The following is a 14890-nucleotide window of genomic DNA, read 5'->3' on the forward strand; positions in this document are numbered from 1 at the left end:
ATCTGGAGACCAGGATGCAACTATGGGCAGTCAGGAAGAAGCAGCCATCTGAACCAAGGGTCAATGGCACAGCAGGGAGATGGCCAGTATGTACCAGCTTGCATGCCCCTGGGTAGTCCACATACCTGATTAACTTTCTCCACTGTGGCCCCTGAGAACTCTGGAATAGGACCAAAAGTTTTGAGGACCCGCTTCATTCCATCACTGTATCTGTCACAGTAGCTTACCATACCTGAAATTACATGAAAACAGGAACCCACAAATCAGCATTACATCCTATAACTCCAAACTGAGACCCATACAGAAAGAAAAGAGAATCTACAGAAAAGAGGCCAGAAGTGAGCAACCTGCTGGCCTGGGCAAGCAGAACCCCCATGAGTCTCTATTCTAGCTTCTGGAAACTAAAATCCTGAAGAGCACTGGGCTCCTTAGGCCTGCCATGTGTCCCACACCCAGTGCATCTCGGGGTTTCTTGGTCAGTGCATCTCGGGGGTCCTTGGCCAGTGCATCTCGGGGGTCCTTGGTCAGTGTATCTCGGGGGTCCTTGGTCAGTGCATCTCGGGGTTTCTTGGTCAGTGTATCTCGGGGGTCCTTGGTCAGTGCATCTCGGGGGTCCTTGGTCAGTGTATCTCGGGGGTCCTTGGTCAGTGTATCTCGGGGGTCCTTGGTCAGTGCATCTCGGGGTTTCTTGGTCAGTGCATCTCGGGGGTCCTTGGCCAGTGTATCTCGGGGGTCCTTGGTCAGTGCATCTCGGGGGTCCTTGGTCAGTGTATCTCGGGGGCCGTCAGTCAGTGGTGTTCACACTCTGACATGCAGAAAGCATCTCCTCAACCATGTACTGGTAAGGTGTGTGTGCTGGGCTTCATTTTCCCCCTTTATTCCTCTTTTTCCCTTGCCTCCCACCCTTTTTCTTTCTTTCTAATACAAGAGCTCGTGTAGCCCAGGCGACATAGATGACCTGGAATATCTAGTCCCACATCCACTATTGAAGTGCTGGGATTATAGGCACGTGCTACCACTCTGTGGAGCTGGGGATCCAACCAAAGGTTCCATGAATGCTAACTAAGTACATCTCCAGGCTCCTCTCCTTCCCCTACCCTCCTTTTTAGAGATACTCCGTAGCCCACAATGGCCTCAAACTCAGGACAATCCTCTTGCCTCAGCCTCCCAAGTACTGCCACCGCAGGCACGAGTTATCATGAATGGCTTCAATTCATTCTTCAAGAACCCAGATGTCAAAACTCCAGTCACTCCCTCCTTATCACACACTTAAGTCTCAAGGTCAGGTTATGCCTTATCTGGAATTTACGAGGTGGTGAGACCTGTTCAGGGTTGTAGTTATCATTTGATACACTTCCATCAGGAGGGCCGGAGCCAGGCCTGCCTGCACCCCTGTGTACAGGCTTTCCCAGCCCTGCCGGGCTGACCAATTTCTCCACTGCAGGGTTTTGGTGGGGAAACGAGTGAGGAGGAAGAGGGGGGCACAGTCAGTACAGTAGCTGCAGGGCTGTGTGGGCTGAAGCCAAGGTTAGATGCGGAACCCAGTGAGCTCTGAAGGAAAGCACAAGCCTGGTCTAGCCTGGGTACCTTTCTGAAGAGTAGCCACCTGCCCCAGGGCTCTCAGTTCCCTCCTCTTCCCCTATGTGCTGAGCCTTGGAGCTGCAAGAGTAGGCATGGGTTAGCGACAAGGTAAGTCAGAAGCCAGGCCTAGGATCCCAGAGGCCAACATGTCTATAAGTTCTGGCTATGCTGACTCTGGCACATTTTTCCCCTTTTGTAATGGTGGACATGAGTTGTACCATTGAGCTATCCCTCAGGCCCATATTCCAGCCTCAGCAGCGGGTCACTGGAACACAAATAAAATTGCAGAATTTGCACAGCCCCAAAGCTTGCTCTCATCTACCCCATGAAGACTGTATGCCCAAGAGCCTTTGAAAAGAAGAAAGTGTTTAGAAGGGTGTGTGTGTGTGTGTGTGTGTGTGTGTGTGTGTGTGTGTGTGTGTGTGAGAGAGAGAGAGAGAGAGAGAGAGAGAGAGAAAGACAGAGAGAGACAGAGACAGACTAAGACAACAGAGAGAGACAGAGACAGAGAGACAGAGAGAGACTAAGCTCAGGCTGGCCTCAAACTCACCATGTAGCCAAGGCTGGCTTTGCACACAGTCCTTCCTATTCTACTTCTAAAGTGCTGGAATTACAAGCGGGCACCCTCCACACCCAGCTCGAGAAACTGTTCTGAAGGGTAAAATATTAAAGCCGACAAGAAGCATTTCGGTCATCAACACCTGCAGCTAACCAGTGGCTCGTTTTTAAAGAGAGAGATCACTGCAGTCAGGCTAGCTCTTGACAGCCCAGAACTCTGCAAGCTCCTGTAAATGCCCCAGCCATGTTCAATCTTCTCAGGCGGTATAGAATTGCCAGAGACCAGAAAACCAGGTAAATATGTCTCTCCCTTAAGAAATCAAGCATTTAGGGGTTAGTGATTTAGCTCAGTGGTAGAGTGCTTGCCTAGTGAGCACAAGGCCCTGGGTTTGATCCTCAGCTCCACAAAAAAAAAGAAAAGAAAAGAAAAGAAAAGAAAAGAAAAGAAAAGAAAAGAAAGAAAGGAAGGAAGAAAGAAAAAGAAAGAAATCAAGCATTTGTTCCACTTTTCCTATCTGTTCATTTATTCACACTAACGATAATAAAATCTAGACACAACTACAATGTATTCATTTGGAGTTGGGGGGCAAGAGACACAGAATTGAATATATTTGAAAGATGTTAAGTGATGACAAGTTGGTCAGCTTCCGTCACTATGACAGCGTTCCTAAGATGAGTCGGGAAGGTGGTGGGACCTGCCTGCATCAGGCCATGCTCATCCCTCATTTGTACTGCCACCGGGAGTGCTGGAGCCAGACCTGCCTGAACCACACCGTGCACGGACTCTCCAAGCTGTGCTGTCCCAGCTCAGCCAAGCTGATGGATTTCTCCATTGCTTTGGGCCTGCGGCAAGCAGAACATCATGGTGGGGAACACATACATGATGCAGAAAAGCTGCTCACCTCATGATGACCAGGATACAGACAGGACGAGGCCAGCCTCCCAATAGCCCATTCAGGGGACAACCCCAGTGGTCTAACTTGTTTCTAAATGGGCCCTACCTCTTTTAAAACAAATTTATTATATGTATGTGTGTGTGTGTGTGTGTGTGTGTGTGTGTGAGAGAGAGAGAGAGAGAGACAGACAGACAGACAGCAGACAGACAGACAGACAGACAGACAGACACTGTGTGTAGGTCAGAGAACAACTTGTGGGAGCTGGTTCTCTCTTTCCACTATGTGGGCTCTGGGGGTCAAATTCAGGTCCTCAGGCTCGGTGGCCAGCCCCTTTACTCCTGAGCCACTGAGATGGCTCAGGATCCCATCTCTTAAAGGTCCCATGCTCCTTCCCAAATAGCACCACAGGCTGATCCCCAAGTATGCCACACAGAGTCTTTGAGAGACGTTTAAGGCCCAGACCATCACAGAAGGAAGTGAGAACATTGATTGGCTCCGTCTCCCCAGCCGATGGAAGCAGCAGTCTGAAGGGGTTGGAGACACAGGCCACGTTTTATCTATGGGTTACTTTACATTCCTTCAACAAATGCTCATCTTCCACCATCCCGAAATCATTCCAATCTCACAGAGGCTTTCCAGAACTTTCTCTACTGTCTTTCATAAAACTCCTGAAAATTTAAAGGGACATTTCCCTTATTTTGTAGATGTGTTTATATTTTTATTTTATGCGTATGAGTGCTTTGCCTGCCTGTATGTATGGACAAGCACTGTGTGCATGCTTGGTGCCAGTGGAGTTTGGAAAAGGGCATGAGGAATGGTAGTGAGTGGCCATGTGGGTGCTTGGGTACCCAACCCCATCTCTCTGACTTCCATGGACACTTACTTCTTCAACATAGAATAAAATGTGATAAAGCTGTTTATAATGCAACTCACAACTCTCCCCTTATGCAACGAAATTTGACTTCTCTATGTGAGAGAGAGAAAAAAAGAGTGGAAATTTTCCCTAAAATATCAATTCTAGCAGAAAGAGAAAGCCCAGCCTTATCTTTCACCCACTGGCTCAACACCACCCTTTCTTCCTCCCCTTCTAGACTTCCCTTGTCCTTCCTCTGTGCTTTCATGTGCCCTGTCCATGTGAGCTTGGCTCTTCCACGGCTCTGAAAAAGCCTAGCTCTGCAAAAGCTAAAGCTAATTTGTATTTATTTATTTATTTATAATTTTTATCTATCTATCTATTTATTTATTTATTTATTTATTTATTTTCAAGACAGGGTTTCTCTGTATAGCTTTGGTGCCTTTCCTGGAACTCGCTCTGTAGCCCAGGCTGGCCTCGAACTCACAGAGATCTACCTGTCTCTGCCTCCCGAGTGCTGGGATTACAGGCATGCACCTCGACTTCCCGGCTTAAACCTAATTTTTAAAAAAGATTTATTTATTCTTATTTCATGTATGTGGGTGTTTTGGATTCACATGTGTCTGTGCCATGGTTGTGAGCCTCCATGTGGCTGCGTGTGTGTCTACAGGGAGTGAAACGCAGACCCTCTGGGATAGCAGCCAGGGCTCTTAACTGCTGCCCTCAGCTCTGGCCATGAATCTACTTTCTTAAGGGATGCTCCTATGGACAACGCAGCATAGGAAGGAGTTGATTCCCAGAGGATTGGAGTTAGCTTATCCTGTTGACTCCCAGTTCTCTATGTGTGAGCCCCTCAGGATAAAACAGGGAGTTTCCCTGAACCTCAGCGCCTCCACCAACAGGAAGCCCTCCTGACTGTTGAATGTATGGGGTGCCACCCATACCTGACTGACAGCCCTCAAAACTGGGTGTTCAGTTTTCTGGAGAACCCTGACTGTAACCCAGACCCAGCTCGTGAACCCACACTGACATGGATTCACCTGACTTAGGAGAGTTCCACACACTTTATGACAACAGAGTGACAATACTGAGTGAGTGTCCTCGAAGGACAGAGTGGTCAGGGCAGCAGGGCCCACTCCAGCACCAGGCGCGTCTCTCAGCCTGGCTGCTCCCACCAGCAATGATGGTTCAACAGCGGACTTCCTGCCGAAAACCAGGTAAGTGTCTACACGACAAGGAGCCAGTAATCAACGAGTTCATCTGAAGGGGGGTCCGGGGTTACAGACTCTGAGATATTGTCCCTCCACAGAGATAGCAAAACACAACGTCCCAAGAGCTGCCATGGACAGGGCAGGACCCAGATTCTCAGCAGAGAAACCAGGCCTGCTTCTAGCGTGTCCTCAGCCATGCAATCCAACAACGGCCTCATCTGTATTTCTTGTTTCTCCCTCAGGCCCAGGTCAATCTCTGGGGGAGAATTAAGAAAACTACAAACAAAAACCCTGGAAGAGAAATAAATTAAACCCTGGAAGAGGAATACAGAGAACATTTAAACGGTGGATGTGTAGCTCAATCTAGCGTGGCACTGGCGCTGGGTTCCATGTGCCAGCACCACCACCAAAGACAAAGAGAAAATAAACAAAAGGCCATTTATTAAGCAAGCAGGGTTTTTTGTTTGTTTGTTTGTTTTGTTTTGTTTTTTGGTTTTTTGTAGGAGTGGGTTTTTAAGGAAAAAAATGGGGAGTCTGTGCTAGGGTGAGTTAGTAAATCCTGATTGTATGTGTTGTCTAAATAATGAATTTTGATTGCTGGATCTTAGTGTTTTGTCTCAGGAATGAGTCAGTGGCCAAATTAAAAGGGAATGGATCTTGGGGGCTCACTTTAGGAAGGTAATCTAACAGCTGTTAGCAAGGAGGGGAAGGGTAAAAGGCGTAGCCTGTTGGCACCATGTTTGCCATGCCTGGGCCTGCCCGAGCCTCGCCCCCCCCCCTCTCTCTCTCTCTCTCACACACACACACACACACACACACACACACCCATGTGGTCTCTTCACTGCCCCTCCCCCACCAGGAAGCAGTTGTTACCCCACTGAACAGATGAGAAGACTGAGGGGCACTGAACAAGCAGCTGGTCCAAGCTTTCGTAGCTAACAGATGGGAAAGCCAAGGTGGGGATCTGGCTGTCCTGCTGGCCAGAACCTCCATTCTGAGAGCATAGATTTCACCAAGGCTGCTTTTAAAAAGTAGATGAGAAGGCAAACTTTACCCTACTCTGCTGCTTTCCTATGTAATTAGAATCTTAAAACAAAAGTCCTCCCTTCCCCTCACAGCTCCCCAAAGCACCTCTGCCACGAGGCCTTCCCACTTCTTTGAGTTTCTCAGCAAACAGTAACTTTTTTCTTTTCTTTTTCTTTCAGATACTAGCCAAAGCCTTCGAACACTTTCCCTGGAACTCTCTGAAGCTTCCGCCACCCTCTGCCAAGCAGCTGCTTCCAGCCTCCTCTGCTGAGGCTGCCGGCTTTCCCAGACCCAAACTCAAAAGGCACGGTCCTCCTCCTCTCCATCCCTCCTCCTGGGGGCAGCTGACATTTACAGCTCCCCTGCCCTGGGGTTTTCTCTCCAACTCGAATAAAATTATCCTCAAGCTTTAAAAATCAATAAATAAACCTAAAGTACCCGCACTTGCTTTAGAAAAGATGGTAGCTTTTAAGACCAAAACCCCTCGTAAGTCCAAGACTGATGAGAACCATGTCAGCAAAACCAGGAAACTGCCTACCCTCTCCAATCTCGACATATTCTGGGTGACACCAGAAGAATAGGGGCCGCTGGTTCCCAGCCAGATCTCATAACTTTCTAGCTCTGGGCTTTGGAATGCTCAGAAGTTGAAAACTACATCCGACCCCTATTATCATATTAAGCCAATTAAGCTTTCTTATCGTATCAGTTTTGTTTGAAAAATTGTTGTGGCCTCCTTCCTGTCTGCCACCCCACTGATCCTTGAGTGTCTGGTGTCACTGGCTTCTGTTTCTATTTGTTTGAGATTCAAAGCTGTTCTCAGTTCCCCCCTATCAATTTCCCACAATACCTTAACTATCTTAGCTCTCTCAAGAAAAGAGAAATATGGTGGTTATCAGGCAGTGTCCACGGCCATTTCAAATGCTTGGCTGTGCTCCCTATTCTTAAGGTCTGGCTGAAAAGACATCTGAGATGATCCAAGACCATTCCGATGCTACTTCAAAACTTGAATTTCATGTGTATGAAGGCATCTTCTTGGTATTTTCTTCCCATGTTCAATGGTTATCCTCACGCACAAAGCATAGGAGTCTCCCTTCTCCTCCGGCTGCTCTTAGCAAGGATTTCCTTGAAGGAAGACTCAGTTATTGTACTATGATTGCACGGCTTGTGTAGCAAGTCTGCTCCTCAATCATACATCACCTGCTGTATGTACGTAATGCTGAGTCTAAGAAAACTGCCTTAAACATTGGTTGGGAAGAACAGTTCATTAGCTAGAACATCATTGGACCATACATAGGACAAATGTCAGACTCTGAGAGGCCATCAGCTCCAACCCACCACATGATAGGAACTTCCTCTCAGCATCTACCCATGGCCCTTTAGTTTCCCCAGGACGTGAGCCCTCCCTTTCCAGGTCATTAGCACCAGTTACTAGAAAGTTCTTTCTGTCCCGTCAGTCACATACTAAACTCAACCTGTTTGCCCGCCATTTCCAGTCTTTTGTCCTGGTTCCGCCCACTCCAAAATAACAAGCACACAGCAGGGTGTAGCGATGCACTCTTGTAATCCCAGCACTGGGAAAAAGCTGAGGCAGGAGGACATTTACTTGACGTTTGAGACCAGCTTGGGTTACATAGTAAGTATCAGGAGAGCTGGAATTAGAGTGGAACCCTGTCTCTAAGCAAAACAAAATGATGGGAACACATTTACACCCCTCTGCCTTCCCCACCCCCACCCCCACCCCCGGGAAATCTCCTTCCTCAATATCTCTTGTGAAATATAGTCTTGACCTACAGATAACATTCCTTTTCTCTATGTCCCTTTTACCACTTAATGAGGACTCGGTTAACGTAACTGACAGTAACTGTATAAGTTTATAGCAGCAGAGCAATAAAAAGATAATGAACATTACCTGGAGCTCAGGGGAGGAGAGCTCACCTCCAATGCAGAAAGCACTAGGTTTGACCCCCAGCAACACACACGCACACACACACACACAAAGCAAAAACCACAAAGACCATTTCCTACTGTGGCAGATATGGCTCGTGCCTATGATCCCAGTATGAAGCAGGAGAATCATGCATCTGTGGCTAGTAGTGAGACTTCACCCAGGAACCCCCCCCCAAAAAAAAGTTACTATTATTTAAATACCAAGAGGTAGCTAACATGTAGGTAGCATCTTTTCAGGCTTTGGTACATCATTGCATTGGTGCGTTTTGATTTAGTATGGGTTTCAGCAGTTGTGGTCATCTTTGCATCATTTAAAAATCTGCTCCACTCTCATCCTTTCAAATTATTCTTCTTTGGAACTAACCAGGTCATGCTGACTTGCCCTGTGACCCCGACCTTTGGGAAGGCCCCCCCAGCACTCTGAGGAAGCACACCCCCACAGGCCGAAGTGGGCAGAAGGTAACTCCAGAAGCATCACTGGGGACGACGTGGCACTGCCGTCTCTTGCCTGGCTCTCCCTCTGCTCCTCTTCCTCATCAAGCAACAGGCTACGCAGCAAGCCCATCATAGCACTTCCCTTTGGATCCCATCAAGGACTCCCCACATCCAGACCCCTGAGCTTCACCGACCCCGTGTGGACTTACACGTCAGTCCACAGTTCTGAGCCTCAGCCCTGTCTGGGTTACTAGGGTTGACGGAGTCCTTCTAGATGCTGCCATTACCAGGCTGCTTAAAAAGCAACAGCACAGGCTGGCAGGCAGGAAAGCTCACAGAAATACTCAGTACCACAGAACACCATCTCTGTCCCAGGCATACCTTCAGCATTGAGGTGCATAGTCTCCAAGGGTCCAATGAATGCGTACCGCATGCCCAGCCCATCTGACATGACCAGGTCCAGGTCGTTAGGAGACACTATTCCTTCCTACATGAGGAGAAGGTGATAACACAGTTGAGTTCTTTAGAAAGGCAATTTTGTTAACACTGCTTGTCCTAACTTCTTGTAGGCAATATCACCACCCCCGGGCCCCCAAAAAACTACTTTTTTATGCGCTGTAATATTTTAATGGAATTTTTTTTACAACCAAGCTATCCTATATGTATGAGTCCCAAAAAAAAGAGTTTCATGGCACAAATACTGAGACCTGCAATCAATCTGTACCCCTTCTCCTATTTACCATCCGCACATATGACCTGCATGGGGGTTCCTGCATTCTTCCGACCCTGGAATGTAGTGAGAGGCAGGGGGTGGCCTGAAGACTCCCCTTCCACCTAGAGTTCCAGCTCAGCATTCCAAAATGCCTGAAGTTTTTCACTTTCACCTCCAAACTGTGATAGACACAAACACTGACACCACCCTATACTTGCAATGCCATCCAGCTTTCTTCTGCAGTTGGATTCAGTATTTTTAGAACTGACTTTAAAAGAATTACAAAACACTCGAACAGTGAGCTACACAAATTGGAAACAGTGAAGATGAAGTCGACCCAAGGAAAAAACCAGGGGGCTTCTGGATATTTGATCAGGAGATGGGATGGTGTTTAAACACCCCAGAGAATGGGAAGTGGTTCTCAGGCTTCACCTGCCTGCAAGCCAGGCCTTGTTCAGCTTTTAATGAGTTTGTGGGAAATGCCATTCTTTGACGAAATATGGCTTAGGATGGGTTTGTTTGCTGAGGTGGGGCCCTAGAAGTTTCTGCAAATATGAAGTGCCAAGCAAGAGGAAAGTTGTTATGTGCTGTGCTTAGAAAACCAGCCAATTTGTGTGCATGGCTTCAGGTGCAAGACTTAAGTCACCAGTGGTACGTTCTGGTTCACACCCTGCTGGGGACCTCTGTACCCTAGGCATCTCAATTCTCAGGAGGGCAGATAGGAAAGAGAAACATTTCCCCCAAATTCCTGCTGGCTAGACTAGCAGCATTCTGTGGAACATGCCACTCAGGGACTCTTTCCTGATCAGTTTCTTTCAGAGAGGGTCCTGTGGGCTTGATATTTGTAAGGCCACTAGTCATGCCATAAGCAGATCTGGAAGGCCCCTGTCAGTCCTCACCTGGAGGACCCAGTTCCTGTATGGAGATACATCCATACACTGTCACCCTGTGCACATTGCTCCCAGTGACAAGCTCAGGCAAGCAACCCACCAGACATGTCATCTCAGTCTGACATCTTTCTGAAGACAAGCCTCATCAGCCTGAAGGAGGGGTCGGAGAGGTCATCATGGTCCTCAGGGTTCCTCTGGGAGGAACCCTTTGTCCTCCAGATGCCCCTGGGATTTGGGCATCAGAGGCTGAAGAGCCCCCTGCTGGCCTGGTCAGCAGGCATTTTTTTTTTCCACTTCCCAGACTCCAAAGGTAACAAGACTTAGAACAGTTGGGAAAGTGGATCTGCAATATCGACCACCACTGCTACTGTACCCCAGTGAATGAAAGAGACACAGGGAGTCTTGGGTCTGTGCCTGCTTGGATGACCCCAGTTCAATTGAGGGAGAGGACAGAGCTGCAGAACCAAGATGAAGACAGAGCCCATCACCCTGGAATGACAAGTCTAAGTCATACTAACTAAGCAACTCGACTTCAAAGAACCACGTTCCATCGAGCCACAGCACATGAGACATGAATACAGAAAGACTGTATGTGCTCAAGAAGCATACACAGTGCAGAGAACTATGATCAAGCAAGGTCCTGGTACCAGCTCACTATCTCCCACTTTCGACAATAACCGCGCCCTGGCTTTTGAGACCGGCCCTCAGAGTTTGCTTTTTGCACACTTCTAATAAGTGGTACGTAGTATGCATTCTCGTGTGACTTGATTCTGTTTCTCAATATCATGTTTTTAAGATATACACAGGGATGGGGGTGAGGCTCACCTTCTTCACATGTGCAAAGCCCTGGGTTCCATCCACAGAACCACAAAAATAAAAATAAATAAAGATGTGCCTATTCTATATGTGTCTAGACTTTGTCCATTCTTATTGATTCTAGTGTACAGCTCCTTTACATAGGGCGACAGAGAATATTCTAGAACACAACCCCAGCCTATGTCTGAGAACAACCGCTGGGACCATGTTCTACCTTCTGCTTTATTAGGCAATGCTATGCTGCTCTCCAGAGCATTGCGTCATGCCCATTCCCCCAGGCACCAGCACTGTGTACAGGAGCTTTCCTCACTCACTGCCTTCCAAAGACAGGGTGCCATGATGTATGCAGCGCTCTGACGTGGTAGGGCACTGTGGAGTCACACTGGGACTCTTGTTACCACTAACCACCCTACCATGTATTTATCTGGACTGCCCAGAAGAGCAAAGTCATTTATTCAGTTCACCCAAATGTTAACAAGTGCCGCTTCCTTTCACTCCTCAAAACAAAACTGTAAGAAGAGAGGGCACTGAGGAGGCAAGAATCCACAGAAAGCCATGGTCATGTCCAGAACCATCTAGAAGATCGTCGGATGTGGAATCGTCCTTCCCAGCTGCTCCTTCCTACCTGCTCTTGCTCTTCTCACCTACCTCAGGGTGGGGGGTTCCTGCATCCTTCCGACCCTGGAATGTAGTGAGAGGCAGGGGGTGGCCTGAAGACTCCCCTTCCACCTAGAGTTCCAGCTCAGCATTCCAAACTGCCTGAAGTTTTTCACTTTCACCTCCAAACTGTGATAGACACAAACACTGACACCACCCTACACTTGCAATGCCATCCAGCTTTCTTCTGCAGTTGGATTCGGTACTTTTAGAACTGACTTTAAAAGAATTACAAAACACTCGAACAGTGAGCTACACGAATTCTTTTATTTATTTATTTGTTTGTTTGTTTGTTTGTTTGTTTGCCTTTTTTGTCTTTTTGCTGGAAATAGAAGGAACTCGGGCCTCACACGTGCCAGTCAAGTGCCCTACCAATTCCCAGCAGCTTGCCTTTCTTTCTGGTGTCGTCTGGAGCAAAGCAGTGTATTTTCCTCGTCCCCACCCCCACTCCCCAGGACAGACAGAAAAGGGAAGAATATTGTATTCTCTTCACTTCTGCATTTCTTTCTGCCCTGTCTGGAATTTTCAAGGGGATTCCTCAAACTTGTGTTTTTACCTAGACGTTAATCTAGAGGAAGACAACCGTGGGTATTTCCATTCAATCCTGATCCTTGCCGATTGAAATTTCACATCACTGAGGCAATCATGTGCTCTTCTTCCAGAAGCTGCACCAGACATTGAACTACATACAGGCTTCACACTCAGGATGCACTGGTCCTCAGTTTCTCTCCTGAACTCATTTCCACTCCAACTGTATAACAACACGTATGATGGTACACAGAACAAATACCCTCAGTGGCAGAAGAGGTAGAAATAAGTGCTGACAAATGACTCCTGGAACCTAGAGGGAGCATGGAATCTGATGCCAACCCAGTTTAATCCTTATCAGAATTGCAATCAGTACTTCCTCCATTTTGTGGCAAAATTCTCAAGACGTAAGTACAAAGAACAATCCCAGGAGGTTAGGAGAGTCCTAAAAACTCACACAGAGCAACAAACACTACCATCACTGTTTGTTCAAAGCCTGGCTTTTGTGCCACATTCTGAGAAACCTCGGGGTGAGGAGGGTCCAGACACAGTGGTAAGGAATCCCCTTTCACTGGAAAACTTCTGGTCTAGCTTTTCTTTAAGATCTGGGACTTACCACAATTTACACTGATGCATTGGGGACCGGGAGGGGTAAGACAGTCATCAGAGAAGCAAGAAGACACAGGGCAGTGAATTAAGTGTTCAGTTACACTGGCACACATTTTAAGCATAATTAAAGGGTGTGGGGGTGTGCCAGACAGAATTCTTTCAGTGGAGACACACAGAAACACACACATGCTCTCTCCCTTTCTCTCTCTCCCTTCCTCCTTCTCTCTCTCTCTTCTCTCAGTGTCTATGGAAAATTTGTTACAGAATATCCCATCTCCCCTTGCCAAAGTTCACAGATACTCAAATCCCTCAAATAAAATGGAATGAAACTGTCTTAAAGCCTATGTGCATCTTCCCATAGACTTGAACTCACTACTGGCGACTTATACCACCTAATACAGCACAAGCACTATGTACTAATTTGGCCAAACAAGATGGCTCAGTGGGTAAGGGTGCTTGCAGTCAAACATGATAACCTGAGTTCAGTCCTTGGGTCTCACAGGGTAGAAAGAGAGAACCAATCCCTGCGAGCCGTCATCTGATCTCCATGTGTATGCATGAATGCATCCCCCAACACACACACTCCATAAACAAATCAATGTAATTTAAATGTCGCCATGAACAAAGAATGGAACTCTATACATGTTCGGTTTTTAAAAATACTTTCAATCTGTAGTCCCTTGAACCACAGACGGAAAACCCACAGATACAAAGAGCTCACGGTACACACACACACACACACACACACACACACACACACACACACACACACAGATTTAGTACAAGGAATTGGCTTATGTGACTGTGTGCTGCTGAGTCTTGGGGAGGCCTCAGTTCAACTTTTTAGACGAAGCCTATCCAGATTATAGAGAATAACTCCATGTAGATCAGGTCAGCTGAGGCACAAAGTCCCTCCAGGACCCCCACACTGTCCAACCTGCTTATCTGTGAGGTGGGAGACAAAGGAGAAGACATGTCAAGGACCAACGGTAAGTAAGGGGTACATCCTGCAGGACTGACTTGGTTCTCTGACAGAAGGAGGGAAGACAGGCCTGGCATGGTGCACAATATTTGATGACTAAATCCCATGATTGTCGCCACTTTAGGTCACCAGCCACACACACTTACCTGCTCCTTGACCATCCACCCTTCTCATTTTCTCGTACATGGTTGCTCACCTCCATTTTCCCTTCATTTTTTCATTTTAATCTTGGCCACCTTGTCTCATTTTTAAAAACCAATTCCCAGTTATGTTCTTCCATTTTTGTTTTGTTGATTTCCCACACTTGGTCCCGAGTTGTCAAGGAGCTCTGAGCAAACAGTCCTTCCTTACTTGGTCACTATGGTCACAACGTTCAGGGACCCAGCCTCGCTACCAGGCATGCAGATGAGGTAACTGGAGTTCCTCCCTCCCCCAACCGTCAACCCAAACTGTGAGGGTGTGAGCCCAGTGTCTTCATTGAAAAGATGAGGTGTAGTATGAATCTTAAAGGTACTCGTTAATAAAATCAAACCTGAGGCCAGTTATTGGGGTGAATGCTGGAAGATCAGAGAAGCAGAACAAGCCACAGCTATCTCGCCTTGCCAGTTCCTCAGCTGGTCTATTTCCTCAGGCTGCAAGCTTCTGAATCCTCATCCCAATGGCTCTCAGCTGAACTGTGCTGCTCCAAAGCCTGAATGCTAAACCAGCCAAGTGCTTAACTAACTAAATGCTTAACTAACTCTGGTGCCTGGTCTTCACGCCTTATGTATCTTTCTACTTTCTGCATCACTCCCTGGGATTAAAGGCTGGGTTTCTGGGATTAAAGGCGTGGGCTACCACTGCCTATCCTTATGTTTAATCTTGTGGCCTTCCTGCTCTCTGACCCCAGATAAGTTTATTTCAGGGAACACACAATATTTCAGGGAACACAATACCCACCACAATGAGGGGTGAAGAGTAGGAAGAGGTGGTGTTGTGAGTAAGTTCCAGACTGTGATGTGCACAATAAGACCTGTGGCTCTGCCACCCTCAGTCACCTAAGGGGGGCAGGAAGGAAAGTGGGTCTGCCATTATCTCTGCCGCTGGGAAGAGGTCACAGGTCAACGGGCCACTCCAATCCCTATTGACATGGAGCAACCCCGAGTTTCAGCAGTGTCTCTGTCTCCTGAGGTGTCCCAGGTAGGCTGGA

General features: G+C 47.4%; 1 protein-coding gene across 2 annotated transcripts in view; it reads right to left on the reverse strand.

Annotated features, from left to right (window-relative positions):
- Positions 1-14890, reverse strand: part of Cryl1 (crystallin lambda 1) — a 116499-nt gene that overhangs the window by 739 nt on the left and 100870 nt on the right. For both annotated transcript variants that reach the window (XM_036199356.1, XM_036199357.1), the window contains 2 exons: positions 8889-8994; positions 126-232 (listed from right to left, as the gene is read on the reverse strand). In XM_036199356.1, the coding sequence (XP_036055249.1) occupies positions 126-232; positions 8889-8994 (213 nt within the window). The remainder of the gene's footprint in view (positions 1-125; positions 233-8888; positions 8995-14890) is intronic.

This window comes from Onychomys torridus, chromosome 9 (assembly GCF_903995425.1).
Source record: "Onychomys torridus chromosome 9, mOncTor1.1, whole genome shotgun sequence".
In the NCBI taxonomy this organism is placed as follows: Eukaryota; Metazoa; Chordata; class Mammalia; order Rodentia; family Cricetidae; genus Onychomys; species Onychomys torridus.